Source organism: Callorhinus ursinus, unplaced genomic scaffold (assembly GCF_003265705.2).
Source record: "Callorhinus ursinus isolate GAN/ISIS: 27379988/994484 unplaced genomic scaffold, GSC_fseal_2.0 scaffold32, whole genome shotgun sequence".
Lineage (NCBI taxonomy): Eukaryota > Metazoa > Chordata > Mammalia > Carnivora > Otariidae > Callorhinus > Callorhinus ursinus.
In genome coordinates this window covers 7,060,636-7,082,101 of record NW_027397094.1, presented here as the reverse complement: position 1 = coordinate 7,082,101, position 21,466 = coordinate 7,060,636, and the positions used below count along the sequence as shown (strand labels likewise).

Below are 21,466 nucleotides of genomic sequence, written 5' to 3'. Positions count from 1 at the left end.
TAGAGGAGCACTCACTGAGAGCAGCTCCCACGCTCCTCTACCAGGCTCCTCACTGAGAGCAGCTCCCGCGCTCACCTACCAGGCTCCTCCTTACCCATGTCCATCATACCCTTCTCTCCCTTTTAGGTCATGGCTCCACAGAGCTAAGTTGCTCTGTTTTCTCCCTATAATCTCTTACTGTTACACCAAATGCCTCCAACAGTAGATATAACCCTCTCTTTATTTTACTGTTAGTCTAGAAATTTTTCCTAATTCTTATAATCTACTCTAGTGTTCTTACTAGTACTGGCAGGTTTATATAATTGTTTCCTAAAACACACCAGCAAAATTAAATTTGTTTTCCAAAATGTCTAAGACCATCTTTAAGATAAATATTTACCTCACTTAATAATTGAGATTATTAATTACTGCTGTGACAGTAAGATTTGGTCTATTGGTTTTAAGTTATATAACAAAAATACATTACTCGGCAGTTAATACCTACCTCTGCAGTTAAATTTGGCGGTATCATAATGTCTTTCAGCACACCTAAAAGAAAAAGTTTAAATGTGATCTAAAGTTATCTTTTGCACTGGCGAAAAAAAGTATAGTAACACACATTTTCTGAACTTTTATACCGCACCAGGCATCATGCTGTTTTGTATTAACTATTTCTTTCAATCCTAACAATCTATGAAGTAGGTAGTGTCATTATCCTCATTTTACCATTAAGGAAACTGATGTTAGGTGTTATGCACATACAGCTTACACACTTGCTCACAAAACCTTGATGCCGCTCAGGCTCCCACCTCCCACCCAGCTGCATGTGTACCCTCAAATTTCCTGTACGGACACTCTGTGTGCTGAGGGAGTGTATGTTTGATTTCACCAAGTATGTACAAACAACTAATGAGTTACAGCATTGTCTTTACCTCAGAGTTGAGCACACATTGTTTTCTCAAACTAGTATGCAAAAAAGATATATTTTTAAAATAGTAAAATTATAAGGGCAAAGAAAAAGTAAAAAAAAAAAAAGTGAATGATGCTAATGTACTCAAAAACAACACTTCCTAAAAAATTTTTAAGCTAGACCTTTCTCTCTTTAGAGAAGCCAAAGGTCATCTTTTTCAATAATCTCTCAGGTTATGAGTTTTAATTAAAGTCTGAGAGTAATGAAGGAGTAATAAATAAAATACAGAATAATAAAATGTTGACTTAGAGCATACTAAAATTTGTCTTTTTAATATTAGTGACACATTTGTCATCATGCACTGGTTTACTCATGATTAATAAGTATATTTATAAACATTAATAAGGCTCCGAAAGGGATCCCATACTTTGGTTTGTGGTCAGCAGAATCATGGTAACTACAGCTACTAACCAAATGAGTTTAAAAAAAAATATTTAAAATAAAAACTTGGCATTTTAAAACAAATCAAGGTCTACAATCCCTGAATCTCCAATTCTGAAGTATGAAATTTTAACATTTCCTGTTAAACTTATGGCAAATTCAATTGTGGCAGAATCTGATCTGAGTTTATGACACTGTATGCACTCTTTAACTAATACACTTGAAGAGTCAAACACTTCATGCTAGGTAGGGACTGCTCCAGACCCCAGGGGGTGTTATGTAATACTAGTTAAGTATTTGCTTCCATGTTACCTTTCTGCAAAGGGAAAAATTCTTAACACTGAAACACAACTGGTCCCAAGAGTTTCAATAAGTGATTATGGACATGTATTTCACATTTAAGAAATCCTAAAACTATCTGTATAGTTCCTCTACTTTAAATAGTTTTAAATCCTAATCCACATGAAAGTGGAACTAATTATAAACAAATTAGAATCCACTAGTTTAAATGGTCAGACCTGAAATAAATTGACTTTCACACTACTGCTTAAAACAAAGCTTTCCCCCTTTTTTGCATATAATTTAATATACTGAGTTTTGCTCAAAAAAAATTATTTAGTAAAGCCATATGCATATTTATGTATCCTTGCTAAATAATTTCATACTCCCTCCTATACAAAACATGACAGGCAGGAGGAAGACTGACCAAGAAAATAGTCATATTTTATACTTTCTTTAGTACAGATTAAAGAAGAGGTCTGGTAAATAGTGAAGAATCCGTAACAGAATATTTTATAAGGACTCATGGAAAGATAGGACTTAGAAGGTGAGGGAGAAGGAGTAGGCTAGGAAACAATTCTAAGAAGCTGGTCTCATGGCAGCACAACAAAAAATAAACATTCTGAGTTTCATGCAGCTTTAGTCCTCTAATATTCTCATGCTTTTTCAGGAGCTCACATGTTTGGTTTGACAAATACTGCTTAACACTACCATCCTAAACTGATTCTCAAATATTACTGTTAAGAGGCAGAAATGGAGGAAAAGTGGGAATAATGAGCTACTATGTCTACCAGATGTACACACCTTACAAAGGAGTTTCCATGTTTTTTAATTCATAGTCACAACAATATAACAATAGAAAACATAATCTCCATCTTACATATGAGAAAGCTAGGATTTAGAAGAGCATTAAAAAAAACTTGCCCCAAACCACAATATGCAAATGGAAGAGCCAGGTCTCAAGCCCAGGACCTCTGGTTACAAAAGTCAAACTTTTTCCAGCATGGCTCCATACTTCTACTTACAATACAAAATAGAGAACAATTTTAAAAACAAACGCAATAACAAATTCTACTCAAAATCAGCCTTCCTACAAGAGCAATATTTGGCATAAAAGATAGAACCAACAAAAAGCAATCATGAAACATGAAGAAGTTATGAAAATCTCTACAGGTACGGATGAGGAGTACATGAGAACATATACTGGGGCCGGTAGTGATGGACGTGATCTGGAGGAGGGGTTGCTAGGGTAAGAATGATGACTGTCTTCTTAATTAAGACCTTCTCCAAAACTGTGCACACATGCGTGCACACATGCACGCATGCACACACCCAGGTCCTTATAACTTTTGTGTGGTATGTTAGTTGATAAGTCTCTCAACAAACCAAAACTGAATGGGATTTACATAAATGGAAAATGGGATGTGACTGAGACAAGTATTAGGTAACTCTGACCACTTACACTTCCATATAATTAAAATTCAACTTAAAAGATACCATTTTTAAAAATCTTCACCTTATACTGGCTTATATGAGACAAGAGAGATGAAGAAGCATTGAAAGAGTTTTTAATGAAGCGGTAGACAGAAAGTGAAGGAAGAGATAGGACTAATAGGAAAAGCTTCCAGAGAAGTGAGACTTGCCAAAGAGTCAGTGAAGTATGCAGGTCTCTTCTGTAACTCTCTTCAACATCACTATCTCTAGCTTACAAAAGAAAACCTAACAGATAAAAATTAACAACAGCTAAAGGTTCACCACCAAATGATGGAGAGTTGTATGTCAAATAGAATACACGATGAAATACAGTAACCCTTTTAAAAATGAATATCCAGTAAACATTTAAGGTCCTCAAAGGCAGGAAGTGTATTATACCTCTACCCCCATCTTCCTCCCTCTTCCTCTTACCCCACCAGCCTACAGGTACACAGAGGAACACACAAAAATGTAATATACACACTTGCACAAAACAAACTAATTTACTAAGCATCATCATACCCAAATGTGATTAATGATACGAAGCTAATTTTGTCCTTTCTTAAAATAATTTACTGAATGCTTGATAAGATAGAGATATAAACAGTCAATTATTAAAAAGTCCGTATTAAGAACTGTTCGTCATCCACACGTCGTAATTGCCATAAGAAGTTTAATATACCATTAAATACATGTATGTCTAGTGTAAATATTTTAAGACCTTTCAGTTTCTATGTTTGCAAGGACATACATCACATGTAGTTAACATCCCCAAAATAAAAGAAATAAAATAGAAACATCTGTTGCTTGCCAGACTCCCTTACCCAGAGCCAGAAATACAAAAAGGGGTAGAGAGAAGGTGAAGAATGAAAAATGTCATCAGAAATCAAAACATGCTACAACCTGGTAGTTCTAGAAACTTCTGAAGTAAAATTTGGGGAGGTTAAAACAAACGACGACGACAACAACAACAAAGCCAGAAAGGGAAGACTGGCATAAACGGTGGGTGGTCTGCTACCATATGTACCTGTGTGACCTTGTTCAACTCACTTAACTTCTAGGCCTCAGATTCCCCATCTGTAAAATGAGAAGGTTGGACTAAATGATCTCTTTCAGGTACTTTCCAGTTCTGAAAGTCTATGACTCCGTTAAATGGAGTGAGGAAGGGGAACTGAAATATAAATACCAAAAGCTACTCTCAACTAATGAGACAGTTCATTAACTCTGGGGTCCGACGTTTAGAAATACAAAAACAAAAGGGCAGCCAAGTTCCCAGACCAGCTCCCAATACCACCTTTAACCATAATAATGTTAAGTGATCCAGAGCACTGACAGTGCAAGCCTAGGTCCTAAATTCTGGAAGCAGGAAGCCACTGAATACAGGAATGAAAAGAATTTCCTTCCTTTTCTTTGGATATAATGTTAAACTCGAGTAAAATTTTGAAAAAGACAGAATTTGTCTTTGGTATCTTTCTGCCTTCCTTCTGGGACTCTGAATGCCTAATCTTTAGAGTCTAAACCCTGAAGTGACTCACTTAATGGACTGACTGCAGCTTTTGACACTTCTTGTCCTGTGCTTTATTTTCTTTTTTAAACTTAGCTTCTGAATCTAGTTATTCAAAAAGTATAAAGCTTTGAGGTTTTTATTTTCCTCCACAGAAACACTCTGGCGTCTGCAACAAGGCTAGTTACAGGAGGTTACTCAGGACGAGAGGAAGACCTATTCACAGATCACCTACACTCAAGTCCCTACAGCACCTTTGTCTTTCACCTTGTTACCTGTCACCCCACACCCTCGGCATAAACGTTTGCTTCTTTGTGAATCCGAGGAAATTAATGAAAACTCACTAGGAGAAACAATAATGGTGTCTACTTCACTCTCATGTCTTCTGAGGTCTTATCAGAATAGAAAGATCACTAAATTAAAGATAGAAAAGCAACATTCCACAAGCTGACAAGGCACACAGAATCTTTCATCCTTTTTGGTGATGATTTAAATGCCCACTGAAGGGAGAAGAGAATCTTATTCTTACATTTGAGAAATAAATTCTACAGAAATTATGACAGTCAATCGGGAAACATAACTTCAGATTAAAATTTTTCCTGTTGCATAATTTACAGACATCACATAGGAAAAATAAAAACCAGGTAGAAAAATAACACATTTTATATACCATTTCTTAAAAGGCAGAAAGTGGGTCAATATTTTGGGAAGGAATAATAGTCTTCAAGGGCAAAAATGATAAAATATTTTCTTCCCATTTTTCTTTTGGTCTTTTTTTCCTTTTCACATCCCTACTCACAAAGTCAAAAAGAAAAACAAAAGGTTGAAGATAAGCTAGCTGTACCAAGGAGGCAATCTTTACATCCTTGCCTTAAACAAGATAAACCACCCAACTCAACAATTTCAGATAACTTACTTTTGTTATATACAGTTAGAGAATACCCTAATAGCTGTTTCAATCAAATGACCTAAAGACACAGAATAAAGAAAACTACACCCACTCTGAAGCATCTATCTCTATGGAAGATGTTATTAATGCTTTAACAGAAAAAGCTCTGCTGTGAAATACACTTCAAGTTACCACATGGTTATTGGCTCAAAGATGGGCTAGATGCCAAGTCATTTAAACCAGATCAAGTAAAGTGAATGTGTGCCAACATTGTTTTGACCTCATCACTACACTTTCTGAATGACCTAACAATGCTCTTAATCAGACATCTTGGACTAATTGTTTTAGGAACACAATTCTGTTAAAATATATCTTTAACTCTACCTGATTCTAACAAGGAAATAACTTTCACTTAATAGTTATTTTAGAAGATATTTGCAAGCATACAAATAAAAGACATACTTACAGATTGTATATCTTGTAATGGTTTTTATGCTTTGAATCCAAAAACCTTAAAACAAAACAAACAAACAAAAAGCCACCATTAACAAAAATGAGCTAACATTTGAAATTACATTTATACTATTGAGAAAACCTAAATGACAGATTCCATTTTTCCTAATCTCAAATACCATTTAAGAAAAATAAATAAATAAATTCCAATAAATATTCCCTTCATGGGTTTAAACTAGTAATCAGGTCATTCTTAAATAATTATTACATTACACAGATTTATACAATCTGAAGTAAAGCCAGAGCTTTTCATAGAATAAATATTTTCATAATCTTCTCTCTTTAGCCTAACATTATGAGGTTGAGTATTAAATAAGTTATTTAAAAGGCAGCATTAGCACTTAGCTCTTCACCTAGCTCATTCAGATGTGAAACAGTCATGTGTAATCAAGTAATCTTAAAAATAACCCTGAAAATTCAGCCATCATTTTCTTTCAAATAAGAAACTTTTCATATTTGAAAGATGCAAGTAGTAACTATTAACTCCATACAAAGTTTATTAAGTATTTTCACATATATATTATCAGTTGACGCTCACAAACATCTGAGAGATAGAGCTTATTCACATTTTACAAATGAGGGAAGTGTGTCAAAGAAATTACAAAACTTGCCCAAGGTCATACAGCTAATAAGCCAAAGAATCAAGACCAAAGACCTCTCCCTCAAAACAGTTACAAAACTAAACAACAGCAACAATTACAGCCAACAAAAGCACTTGCCATGTGTTTCTACCACATTTAAGTACTTTATGCATATAAATTTGTTTACTCTTATGAGGTAGTTATAGGGGGAAAGGGGTTAGAAAAGTATAAGCTGAGGAAATAGGATAAACAGAATAAAAAGACAAATGGAAAACAAAAGAGAAGATTTAAAAAGATCTAAAGTCTAGGAGTTTCAACATATGAGCAGAAGTTCTAGAGAAAAGAACAGAAAACACAAGAAGAAATCCAAGATACAATTCAAGAATAATACTGAAGGACAGGAGTTTCCAAAATCAAAGGATACAATGAGTATTCAGCAAAAAAGATGAAAATAGACCCAAACACAGGTATATATATAGCTCAGTGAAATGTCTAAATACTGAAGAGATAAACGTAGGACCCTAAAATATGCCCAAAGAGGAAACAGGTTTCATAAAAAGTATCTGGAATCAGAATTACACCACCCTTTTTAATGGCAACACTAGCAGCTAGAAAACAATCGGGCAAAACCTTCTGAGTTTGAGGGAAAACTATTCCCAGCCTAGAATTCCATACCAAAAGAGATATTAAATCAAGTGTGAATATATAATAAAGGCATTTTTAAACAAGAGAAATCTCAAATAATTTTGCTGCCCACATAATCTCTCTCAGGAAGTTACCAGAAGATGTGTTCCACCAAAACAAGGGTGGGAAACCATGAAAGAGAGGACGATTCCAGGAACTGAAGAATCCAGCTCATGAGAAGGGAAAAGGGAATCCTCAGAGTGACGACGGTGAAGGAACATCCTAAGCAGACAGCTATAAAGCAGATCTAGTGAACAACTGACCCAGATCAGGGTAGATCAGAAGGCTCCTGAAGAAGATAAAATCGATATAATACCAAATGTGCTTGAACATGTTAAGAGATTTATATAGTTTAGGAATAAAGTTAAGAACACAGAAACTAAGGAAGCTAAGAGAGAGAGAGAGAGAGAATTTTAACTCCAGGGAAAATAAAATGTTTAGGAAAAAACAGTTACACTACTCAACTGTAAATCGCATTTATCTAGTCATAATCACATAAAAACCCAACATTTATATAACCAAAATTACAATTTAGCTACTAGAAGGAGGGCTGAAAATATGTGTATGGTTGGGTAGAGGGAAAAAGAGTTCATAAATCTGGATGTGAAAAATCATGCCACACAGTAGTATGAGGATTACTTGTAACTTTGTCACTAGTTTAAATGATATATTTGTATGTCACACTAAAATATTAATTACAATCAACACTTAAAAATTAAGCAGAGTACAGATTTTATATAATTTGTTAACTACAGTATTCTAACAAATTTTTAATATTTTCTGAACTATTATAATCAAAACGAATACAACAATGACTTTCTCCTATACCAGCAAAACATTCTCTAATGGACTTAGTATGACAAGATGGGTTCCTCTTATTTCTGCAGAGTCAGGCCCTCATCCCATAAACCACTCAGCAGTTTCTAGACCAGGCTCTTTCCTTGCACGACCAGTGTTTCATCAAGGGTTCCAGGTCACCAGTATTTTTTTTTAATGGTATGCTTTCATGTTTTCATTCCTTGATACCCATTCCTATCAATGTTATCTTTTATTTAAATGTACTGAGAGAACATGTATTAAGTACTTGAAACTGCGCTTGTTTCCCTGGGATAAAATTATTTAAGGACTATTGTCCCTGCCCTCAAAGTAATACTAGGGTAAATGTATCAGTGAGAATAAGGTTTAGCTGTGAGAAACAGAAGAAAGTGGGTGGGGGAGGGGCCCATAAACAAATATGCTACTAATTATATTAAATACACTACTCTCCCACATAAATTCCAGGATTAGTAGTCTACAACTGGTTGGGTAGATTTGTTTCATAAAGGCCTGGAGCCCAGGACCCTTCCATCATATGCTGAGCCAACATGATGGGCAACCCAAGGTCCAAGATGGTGTGCCATCATATTTGTAGTAAGAACAGACCGGAGAAGGGAAAGGATAGGCCCCTCCTTTAAGAATTCATCATTTCTACTTAAAAACAATAGATTTTAAGTTATCACATTATCAAATCTAGCCACAGGGGAAGCTGGAATTACCACGGGCACTCTGGGAAAACACGTACACAGCAAACAAGCAAGTGTTCTATTAATGATGGGAAACGTAAAGATGATCATTGACTTTCTCGATGGTTGTTCTATTCTCTAATTTCAATTACCTCTAATCTTTATTTTCTTCTGCAAAACAAAAACAAAAACTAATGACTAATACTAATGTAACAGGTATATTTGTAATCCTAATTTAAAGTCACTCTAAGAGGGGCGCCTGGGTGGCTCAGTCCTTAAGCCTTCGGCTCAGGTCATGATCCCAGGGTCCTGGGATTGAGCTCCACATCGGGCTCCCTGCTTGGCAGGAAGCCTGCTTTGCCCTCTCCCACTCCCGCTGTTGTGTTCCTGCTCTTGCTGTCAAATAAAAATTAATTAATTAATTAATAAAATAAAATAAAATCACTCTAAGAAGGAGTCCATAAGCTCTACCAGACTCTGTCAAATAAAAATTAATTAATTAATTAAATAAATAAAATAAAATCACTCTAAGAAGGAGTCCATAAGCTCCACCGGACAGCCAAAAAGGTACATGGCATAAAAAAAAAGACTAAGAACTCTTGCCAAGGGGCAAAGGGAAACAAAGGAAAACTACTACTTTGTGGTTCTGGGGATGACTATTAATAAACCATAGAGGACAATATTTCATTCTAATATTTCATGTGTACTTTTCTTTAAATATTTAAATTACGTGTCACTTCTTATGACTCTTCAGTTTAGCCCACTTCTTCAACTAACCAAGGAAGCACTGCTTCTGCTAAGACGACTTCTACTCCACTATGAATATTCTACAGGAAAAAGTGGTGTTACACATCCTTTCTCTCGTCTCTCCTACCCTCTTTATCTTCTCAATTCCTATACCTTTCTCAATTTGTACTTCTGGATTTCTTTCTTTAAACTGAGATAAAATTTACATACAGTGAAACAGATCTTAGGTGTACAACCATCTCAATCAAAATACAGAATACTTCCATCACTCCAGAAAATTCCCTTATGCCCATTTGCAGTCAAACCCCACTAAGCTCCCAGGCAGCTAATATTACCACAGATTAATTTGTCCTTGTGTTCTTGAACTTCATATAAATGTAATCATTTAATATGCAGTCTTTTGTAACTGGCTTCTTTCATTTAATCTAATGTTTTACAGATTTATCCATGTTACATGTATCAATAGTTCATTCCTTTTATTCTGTGTATGATTCCACTGCATGACTACACCATCACTTGTTTATCCATCCTCCTTTGATGGATATTTAGGATGTTTACATTTTGGGGTTATTATGAGTAAGTATTATATAAACATTCTTGTGCAAGAATTTTGGGGATACCTGCTTTTATTTTCCATGAGTAAATAAGTAATAACTACAAGTAGAGTTGCTGGGTCATAAGGAAGACAGGGTAGGTGTATATTTATAAGAAACTACTAAACAGTTTTCCGAAACAGTTATATCATTTTACAATCCTATCCACATTTTAAAAGAGTTCCAGTTGCTCCACAATCTCATCAACATTTGGTGCTGTCAGTTTTAATCACAGCTTTTCCAATGGGTATAAAGTGGTACCTTATTGTGGTTTTAAATTTCCTTTCCCTGATGACTAATGATATTAAGCATATTTTCATTTGTTTATTAGCCATTTTTATACCTTCTCTGAAAATGTCTGTTCAAGTCACTGGCTCATTCCCCAGTCCCCTAGTTGGATTACCTGGCTTTTTATTATTGATTTACAGAAGTTTCATATGTTCTGGGTCAAAGTCTTTTATCAGATATACGTATTAACATAAATATTTGCTCCTCATCTATGACTTGCTTTTTCATTTCCTTAATAATGTGTTTTGATAATCAATAATTTAAAATTCTGATAAAGGGCGCCTGGGTGGCTCAGTCGATTGTGTCTGCCTTCAGCTCAGGTCATGATCCCAGGGTCCTGGGATCGAGTCCCGTGTTGGGCTCCCTACTCCACAAGGAGTCTGCTTCTCCCTCTGCCCCTCCTTCCACGCGTTCTTTCAATCCTTCCCAAATAATAAATAAAATATTTTTTAAAATAAAATAAAATAAAATTCTGATAAAAATCCAATATATCAAATTTTTTTGTTTAGAACTTTGTATCCTCTCAGAAATCTTTCCCTACCCTTAGAGTTCACAAAAATATTCCCTACGCTTTCTTCCAGAAACTACTTTTAGCTTTTTCCCAGTTTACATTTTAATATGGTTGGAAATTTAGAAATTTAGATAAATGCTAGGGATAACTGGGATAACCAAAACAAAAACAAATTATTTGAAGGACAATGACTATAAAATTTAGGAAACAACAACTCATTGCTATCTACCATATCTTTTCCTCCAAGAAAATGAATAAGCAGGAAGTGATCTGCAAAATACAATTTTCTCACAGAAAGTCTACAATTTAAATGTGAGCAGAGCAAAAGGTATTTTGGAGGACTAACAATTCACTTTTAGTTCATTCTGGGTCTGCTAATGTTAAGTTTTGAATCCAAATACATAAACCAATAATGTATAAATAAGGAAACACTCGTCTTATAGCCCAAATCCAGGGAACACGATTCACATGTGGCTGCCCTGCACACACACTGAAGTGGGGTCGAAATACCAAAATGGTCATAGCAGTTATCAAAAGTTTTCTGGGAGAGATGGAGGTTTTCACTACCCACTTTCAACACTTCTGCAACTGTGTTGTTAAATATAAGCATATACTACTTTCAAAAGAAAAAAAAAATCTCCTGCCCTACCGTATTTTCCAAAAAAGTACAGAACTGACAAAGTTATGTATCACCCTATTGTACCTCCAGAAAGCGAGCTTGATGAGCTTAGAAATCCAACTGCTTTTGAACAATATATTTTAGTTTACATAAATATTTTCATATACTCTTCAGGTTTTTTTAATGTGAGACCAATCCTCCTTGAGAAACAGTTTGGGTTTTTTTTTTAAAGATTTTATTTATTTATTTGACAGAGAGAGAGAGAGCACAAGCAGGGGGAACAGGAGAGGGAGAAGCAGGCTCTCCTCTGAACAGGGAGCCCGATGTGGGACTCAATCCCAGGAGCCAAAAGCAAATGCTTAACCGACTGAGCCACCCAGGCACCCCCAGAAAGTTTTTATGAGATTCATGCAATTCCTGTTTATAAAGACTCATGAGGCTTTTTAAAATTGTATCTTCATTCATACTGAGACTGTCTTGAAGATATTTTTAAAAAATTATTAGCATACACTACCACAAAATCGCAAATCTGATCTCACTGAAAAAACAACTAACAAAACACAATTTGTTAAAATGCTAGTAACTGCTCTTTAGTCCCTCCTAGAGGCACAGCCATGGAAAGCCCAGTCTTTAATTTCATCAAGACACTTCCTGTGTTATTTTAGGTAGGAGTCCATAATGTACATTCAAAACCAGTTTTTGATTCTCTTTTAAATTTCAAGTATTATTTATCAGAGGCACAAGTGCTGAGAATTTCTGCTTCCCAATCTTCCATTTTCCTACGTTTCACTCAGGAAGTACTGAGAACTTACTAAATAAATAACCTTAATGATTCCTTTTAACATGCATTTTTTTTTTTTTTAAATCACCTCGGTTCTTCAGTTCTAGGGAAGAAAACAATCTACCGGGGTAACCTTTCATAAAATTAAATATCCCACAAAATAATCCTGATTGGGCCTGTAAAATGGAAATACACTAAAATGGCAAACAGGCATCAAGCTGGTGGTGGCTTGTTGGTGTGCAATATTAAGGCCATTAAAACAACATCCAGGGGCGCCTGGGTGGCTCAGCCGTTAAGCGTCTGCTTTCGGCTCAGGTCAAGATCCCAGGATCCTGGGATCAAGTCCCGCATCAGATTCCCAGCTAGTGAGGAGCCTGCTTCTCCCTTTTCCTGCTGCTCCCCCTACTTGTGCTCTCTGTCAAATAAATAAATAAAATCTTAAAAAAAAAAAAAAGACCAAAAAACCCACAAAAACTGGGGAAGAATATCATTAATGATTAGCAACGTCTACCATCAGTCGGGAAGAGAGAATAATATAAAAATTTTCACTGTATTTGCCATTTCTGGAAAAAAAATCAATACAAATTTATGGGTAAAATTCAACATTAGAGTAGTAAGGTTACTGTAACCAAATTACAGGCCTTAAATAAGCTTGTTCTTAAAATCTTTTTATATATTCAATATAAAGGGGTCATCTATTAAAAGTTTTCTTACTGTAACATGTATGTATATATATATATATATATACATATATATATATATATATATATATATATATATACTTTCAACCATTATAGAGTATCTGGTAGAGGAATTATCCTCTTGCTATAAGCTAATGTAAAACTGGGCAAAATATATGAGGTAACCATTTTAGGGACTAAACAGAAGGCAGCAGAGGCTTACAAACCTTCAGAAAAAAAGAAACATGAGGTAACTCTCATGACTGCCTTACTTTCAGCTCTGAGGCTCTCTTCTGACACAGCGGGAGGAAACAGAACAAATGGAACAAAGGTCTCACTGAGGTAAAAGGCAGAGATTTGAGTTCCGGGGTGCTAAGGCGGCTAAAGTTTGTAGAACAGAATAGCAGAGAGAAGGGATTGAAAAAGACAGCCTCAGAAGTCTGTACGGAAATTCACCTCCGGTCCTCAGCCAAGGGTTGGTTTGGGTTGCATATGTGCAGGATCTGAAAGCATCATGGAGAGGACACCAGAGATAGCACTGCCAGGAGGAGGAGCTCTGGCCCAGCCAGAATGCAGAGACTTCATTGAAGCACCAGGTGTTCAGCTGAGACCCCAGAAAGGCCACACCTTAGAATGGAGGACCGTGCCCTAAGACAAGACAAAACTGAATAGGCCTGCCTTAACAAAGAAAACCAAGCCTGACAATACCAGAAGATTAATCGTCAATTTAAATGCCTGCCGAAATGAAACTCAACACCCTTAATGAAAGTAACAATCCAAACTCCCTACAACATATCATTCACAACATACAACATATCATTCACAACATTCAACATACAATTAAAATTTATTAGACGTGCAAAGCAGAAAAATATGACCCATGACCTAGAGAAAAAAGCAGTCAATAGAAACCAATACCAAGATGAACCAGATGTTGGAATTAGCACATATGGACTTCAAAGCAGCTACTATAAATACATATACGAATATAAAGGAAGATGATTACAGTAAAGTGAGAGAACAAAAAGTCTCAACAAAGATACAGAAACTATAAAAGAAATTCTAGGCCTCAAAAGTTCAGTATCTGGGGGCGCCTGGGTGGCTCAGTTGGTTAAGCGACTGCCTTAGGCTCAGGTCATGATCCTGGAGTCCCAGGATCGAGTCCCGCATCGGGCTCCCTGCTCAGCAGGGAGTCTGCTTCTCCCTCTGACCCAACCCCCCTCATGCGCTCTCTCTCTCTCTTTCTCATTCTCTCTCTCAAATAAATAAAATCTTAAAAAAAAATTTAAGAAGTTCAGTATCTGGAAAGAAAAATCTACTCGTAACAGAAGACTGGAGACTGCAGAAGAAAGCGGTGGCAGACTGCATTTTTTCAAGAAGGACTGCATCATCCCCATCCTACACGGCTCTCCTTTCAACCTAACTTTAACACTTCTCCCATCAACTGGTAAAGTCTACGGTTCCTCCCCCTAGAACTTGGGCACACCTCTGTGACTGCCTGAATCAAGAGAGTACAGCAGAAGTGACATTAAGTGATTTCTAAGACTAGATCATAAAAATGTCATGCACTGCCACCTTGGACTCTGGAGTTTCACTCTTGGCACCAAGCTGACAAACACAATAGGATAAAGCATGAACTAACCCAAATGGAAAAACTTGGAAAGGCCAAGTAGAAGGGTGCTGGCCAACAGCCAGGATGAAGACCCAGATAACAGCCAGCATCTACCAGATATGTGAGTGAAAACACCTGTAGATGATTCAGCCCCCAATTTGCCAACTCATTTCTAGTCACTGAGTCTTTCCACCTAATGCTCCAGATATTGTGGAGCAGAGAAAAGCCATCTCCACCATGCCTCATCTGAAACTGTGAGTATTAAAATAAATAAATGCTCTAGGTCACATATATGCGTAGTGGTGGTTTGTTATGCATAAATATTAGCTGGAACACAAAGATAATGAATTTGACAACAGATTAGTAGTAATTATCTAATCTGAAGAACAGAAAAAAGAAACTGAAAAAATGAACAGCTCATCAGTGTGACCTGTGGAACAATACAAAGTGCTTTATCACATACGTTACTGGAGTCTCAGAAGGACAGGTGAAAGACAATGGACCCTGAGTGGCTCAGCTGGGTAAGCATCCAACTCTTGGTCTCAGCTCAGGTCATGATCTCAGGGTCGTGAGATCAAACCCCACTTCGGGCTCTGCACTCAGTGCAAAGTCTGCCTGAAGATTCTCTCTCTGTCTTCTTCTCCCTTTGCCTCCCCCCCACACACTCTCTCTCTCAAATAAATAAATAAATAAATTTTCAAAAAATTATCAACAAAAAAATGAGAAAATTTGTTGCCACCAGACTTGCACCTTAGGCTGAAGGGAACTGATGGAAATAAATACAAAAGAACATTTTTTCCTTCCCTTTCTCTGAAAGACAACTGTTTAAAGCAAATAACACTGTATTCCAGGATTTAATACATATGTAGATATAAAATATATGACAATAATCATATAAAAGAAATGGAGGAATATAGAATTTTACTTTTATAAGGTTCTTACATTTTAATGCTCACAATATTAACTCTAGGAGGACTATAATAAGAATGCATTTTCTAATCCTTACTGCACAACCTCTAAAATATATATATATATATTTAGGTACAGCTAAAAAGTCAATAGAATTAAAATGGAATATCTAAAATTATTCTATTAACCCCAAACAGGACAGGAAAAGAGGAATGAGAGAGAAGAATGAATGAATGAACAAAGGAATATTGGACAACTGAACACAAACAGAAAAATGGTAAACAAAGCATTTCAGTAATTATACTAAATGTAAATGGACTAAATGCTCCAACTAAGAAAGTCAGTGATTATAAAGCAACTTTAAATTTGATCTTACTTATAATTTTATGATATATAGTATATATTATGTCTACATATACTTGCTATACAAACTGAAGCACTCTACAGGCAAAGTAATGCATAATGCTGAATTGTGAAGATGCAAGATTACATAAGTCAAATGCAAAACTCAACCTAGCTGCTCTACACACTTATACCATACTACTAAACTTGTTCCAAAAGAGGGGGAAAAAGAACCTGGTTGCAAGATAAATGTTCTTTATAGGCCTCAGATATTCTGTTATTACTTTGGTGAAGTTACTGTGATGGTCCAGGTCTGATCCTCTACCTTTTGGGTGAGCCCTGATCCTGTCAGCATATTGAATAGTACTATTTTTCAGGAACAAATTCAAACTCATGTCATATGACTGATACATAAATATCATAAAGACCATAACAGCAATGTATTAACATCCTTGAAAAGTCCAACTGCCACAGGAACTAAATTATCCACATCTTTATGACAAGTTCAATATCTTGCCATAAGCAGACCCACTGAAAAGTGAAAGTATAATGCTGCTGAATAAATGTGGAATCAAATAAAAGAAGCTAGTTAAAGCAATTTCTAACAAAGACATTCTGATGTCTCCATCTTTACAACAGGAATTGTCTTGCCAAAAATATCTAAAGTTCATTGGCTAAAGCTTCCTTTCCCTTGGCCATGTTTTTTCCATGTTTCAACAGCTAACTGATCGATCCATTGAAGGGCTTTATGTAGACTAAATCTATTCTAGCCAATTAAATTCAAGTCTTACTGTAAAGCCTGAGAGTCATTCTCTTTCTTGAAGGTGAACTGGTATATCTCTGCTTGGTGCCAATACATACTGATGCTAAAGTTTATATTATTCGAGCATTAGATCATTTTCAAATGCTTGGAGAACTGATAAAAATTCATCTTACAAATATTTATTGAGTGCCTCCTCTGTGACAAGTATTACTGTATTTACAGGGTAGTACTGACAACCACAATCATAGTAACAAATGCTCCTAGCAGTTTAAAAGAAACCCAGAAGCAAACCCTCTTTAAGGTATCCCGTTCAGAAAAGACCCTAAGAACACTGGACAGTCCCTACTAATCCAAAAATAGGTAAAAAAGAAAAAAATTCATATCTGAAAAGAAATAAAACAAAGTAACTATTTATTTGCTACATTTTCCTGTAGCTAACTCACTAATTGGCACATTTACCTCTGCTGTATTCATGTTAAATTAAAATTTCCTCTTAGAACTCTAATACATCTATAGCTGCCACTGCTACTACTAAAACATGAAATTGGGTTGTTGTTTCTCTTTCTAACACCTAAGTCATCTCTGCCTTAATCCCATTAACACAGGCAAGCTCCAAACATTCTAGGCCTTAACTATTTTCTCCTAGTCATCTTCAGGTTGTCAAAATCAGTTATACATACAAGTAAAGTATCCTGTTAAAAATGCACTCTTAACACTTGCCTGCACAGTACTGCCTTTTCCTGTATTACCCCAAGTTAAACAGAAAAGCAAAACTAAGAGTTTTATATTAAAGTCTGATCAAAGATAATGAATGATCCTCAGTAGGAAAGAAAATATACTCTCTCAAGAGGGGAATAAAACTAGAGGGAAAAGAAACAGCAGAGGAAGTGAACTATAACCCACTGAAAAAAATTCAGAAAGCTGTTATTATGAATAAAAAATCACCAAGCATTTCTCCAAAGAAGTCGTATCATTTTGCACTTTTACCAACATGGATTAGATAGAGTTCCAGTTGATCACATCCTTGCCATCCCGTTATTAGCCCTTTAAGTTTTAGCCATCCCAGTAAAATATGAAACAGTGCCTCATTATCTTTTAATTTTCATTTCCCTGATGATTTATTCTGAATATATTTTAATATGCTTACTTATCATTTAAGTATTTTCTTTTGTAAAGTTGCCGTTCAAATTTTTTGTCCTTTTCTTTATGGGGTTGTCCTCTTTATGAATTTGTAAAATTCTCTTTATACTGCGTTGAGTTCAAGTACTTTGTCAGATATATGCATTGTGAGTATTTCTCCCAAACTTGCTGTTTTTTTATTTTATTAATGGTGTCTTTCAAATTACAGAAGCTTTTAATGCTGATCAAGTCCAACTACTGGATTTTTTCTTACCTGGTTAACTTCCTATGTACTGTCTAAGAAATCTTTGACTAACTCAAAGGTCACAAAGATTTTCTTCTCTGTTTATATCTATTAGCTTTATAGTTTTACATTTTACTTTTATGCTTCTACCTACGATATCCATTTGTATGTAATATGAGATTTTTGTGTATTATGAGAAGTAGTCGAGGTTCCTTTTATTTTTCAAACTGACATTCTGTTTTCCAAAACCATTTGTTAATATGAGCATCCTGTCCCCAGTGAAATCTCTTGGCATCTTTGTCCAACAATGTATGTCTGAGTTTTCCTGTAATCCCCATTCTGTTCCATTATCCTAAATATATATATATTTTTTTCTTTTCGTAATTATATTGTATGACCCAGCAATTCTTTTCATGGATATTTAACCAAAAGACATAAAAATATATGTCCACAAAAGTCAGGTGAAGGGATAAATAAATTCTATCATAACCATACAATGGAATACTACTTAGCAATAAAAAAGAAACAAGTTACAGATGCAAGCAGCAACCAGGGTAATTATGCTAAGATTAAGAAACCAGACCAAAAAAAGTACATACTATGTAACTGCATTTATATAAAATATTAACACAGGCAAAACTTAACTACAGTTAAGATTTAGAAACTGCCTAGAACCAGGGTTGGGGGACTGACTGCAGAGGGGCATGAAGAAAACATTTACGGCAATAAATATGTTTTAAATCTTGACTATGGTGATGTTTATATGGATGTATATACATGTCAAAACTCACTGAACTGTACACTTAAAGTGAGTACATTTCACTGCATATAAATTATACCTCTATAAAGCTGATTTTAAAAGTAATCTGATTATAACTACCAATATGTAAAATGCAACCCACCTCAAAACATCTCAAACGTATTTTGCTTAATACCAGAGATAGCAATACAAGGAGTATGATAATGATCTTCAGGAATGAGAACTTTTTAGAACGAAAAGCAAAATGGCACTAAGAATAGCACTGTCCAATAGAACTTTCCCCAATGATGAAAATGTTCTGTACCTGTATTGTCCAGCACAGTAGCCACTAACCACACGTAGCTACGGAGCACCAGTGCAAATGAAAATGAATGAGTAAATTTATCTTAACTAATTTAAATTTAAACATAAATAGCTACATGTGGCTAATGGCTAACTGGATAGCACAAGTCTAAAATATAGAGATCTTTGAAAAAATCCAACAGACCACAATACATATGCCTTAGTAAGGTAGTAGAAATGGGTACAATCATGGAAGAGAGCATAAGACTGAAACATGAAAGTTAGAGTAATAACTGGGACTTCACAACTGTTAAAATACCTACTGAAAAAGTATATTCAACCATATGCAGTTTTCTAACAAATTCCTGATATGCCTGATTAATTTTATCAGATTAATAAAATAAAGAAGAAAACTAAAATTCTGGACATACTTCTAACCAAAATGAGGAACAAGTTTGAGTGGAAATGCCAGGAAACAGGGAGAAAGTGTTCATATAATTTTAGAGTTCACGTCAGACAAGGAAGGAAATACTGGCATAGTTAGATATGATACAGATCAGTAAAACGGATTTCAAAAGCTTCATTTAAATAACAGGCTATGAATTCATAACTCAAAATCTACAAGGAAAGACTGCAGAGAGACTTTAAAAACTATAATTCTGTACAAACAATCACAAATGATACTAGTTTAAAAAAAGACAAATGGACAGAAATTATCTTAGAAAACCAATCAATACAGGTGCAGAGAATTTGCTCAGAATGCTCAGATTTAAAAGGTTTACAAGCAGGAAAAAAAAAAAGGGAAATAATCCTAGATGAATACAAAAGAGCATATATAAAGGAACATAAAAATGGTAAAGACAAAAAAGAAAAAGCTTGGAGTGAGGAAAATGTTTGGATCAAAAAAGAACATGAAATAAGGTAGAAGTCGGGAGCCTGGGTGGCTCAGTTGGTTAAGCGACTGCCTTCAGCTCAGGCCATGCTCCTGGAGTCCCGGGATCGAGTCCCACATCGGGCTCCCTGCTCAGCAGGGAGTCTGCTTCTCCCTCTGACCCTCTTCCCTCTCGTGCTCTGTATCTCTCATTCTCTCTCTCAAATAAATAAATAAAATCTTTAAAAATAAATAAATAAATAAGGTAGAAGTCCACAGGCTAGACAGCCCTATGACACCAGAGCCAGAGAACGAGCAGAGCCAGAGAACGAGCAGAACTCCTTTAAAAAAAAAAAAAAAAAGGTTTAGCAGCCACTAAATTCCCTTTCACTTCCACCGTCTCTGTCCAAGAGAATGTTGCTCTGATTCAGTAACTCAAGAGTAGTGGGTGGATGCATGACATTTTTCTCGATTAAATGCATTTTCAATTTGCTATTAAAGCAAGGTTATTTCTTAAAGAATATTCCTTAACAAACAACTATCAACAACAAAATCTTTGACATTCCATGATTATACATATTAGTAAAGCAGACAGTTAGCAATCAATAATTTGAAACAGAGATAATCCATCAAGCTCTTTCTAACAGCTTCACCTGAATCTTGCAGTCATAAAATTCAAAAGACCAGCAAGGTGGGGCATTATAAAACTGTATGAAGAAAGAATACCACTAACTTCTTTATTTTTCAAAGAGTTCGTAAAAATCATTAAGAAATTTTTTAAATAAGTTGAAGACAGGGTCAGTACACATGTACAAACCAAAGGAAATAAATATGACCAATAAATCACAAAGTTGCTTAATCTCACAATTAAAGAAATACAATAAAAACTCAAATTACCAACAAATTGCAAAACTTTAAGTTTGATAATACTCAGTTTGCCAAGATTGTGAAGGGAGAAAGACACTCTCATTACATGTTGGTGAGAATACAAAATGATACTGTTTTTGAAGGCAGAAGTTTAATCCCTGCACCCACTGGTCTCAGGAACTCCACTGCCCCACTGCTAAGAATCTACCTTCAATAAATACTTGCAAAAGGACACCAAGGTACATGTGTGAAAATGTTTATTAGAGGGCTGTTTTCAATAGTAATAAACAAGAAATAACCTAAATGTGCATCAGAGGTGACTGTTTATTATGGAATGATCATAAAAATGGAATAAAAGCCAGTAACAATATCAGTTCCATCTCCATGCCAGTATGGAAAATTCCTAAGTATGTTAAATGAAAAAAAAAAAAAAAAAGCAAGATGCAGAAGAGTAGGCAGTATGTTCCCATCTATTTTTCTTAAAAAGGGGATATAAGATGAAAACAATTTCTTAAATAATACCTGGACGTTTTAATGGTAGGTATCCTTGGGAAGACAGTCTGAGGACAGGACGTGTAAAGTAAGAGAAATTTGCAGGAGGTATTAGTTAGTCTTCTTTAGGCTGCTCAGCATCCAAAACCATGCTAATATGGAGAGAATTTCAAGAGGTGAGAAGCAAATACTCTCTTCCCCATCTTTCTCAACATGTGTGCAAGCCTAAGA

General features: G+C 35.4%; 1 protein-coding gene across 4 annotated transcripts in view; it reads right to left on the bottom strand.

Annotated features, from left to right (window-relative positions):
• PTEN (phosphatase and tensin homolog) overlaps positions 1-21,466 on the bottom strand; it is an 89,567-nt gene that overhangs the window by 31,566 nt on the left and 36,535 nt on the right. For all 4 annotated transcript variants that reach the window (XR_012374292.1, XM_073878972.1, XM_073878971.1 and 1 more), the window contains 2 exons: positions 5,942-5,986; positions 485-528 (listed from right to left, as the gene is read on the bottom strand). Coding sequence is in view for 3 of the 4 variants with exons in the window: in XM_073878972.1 (XP_073735073.1) it covers positions 485-528; positions 5,942-5,986 (89 nt within the window). In the remaining variant the exon portion in view is untranslated. The remainder of the gene's footprint in view (positions 1-484; positions 529-5,941; positions 5,987-21,466) is intronic.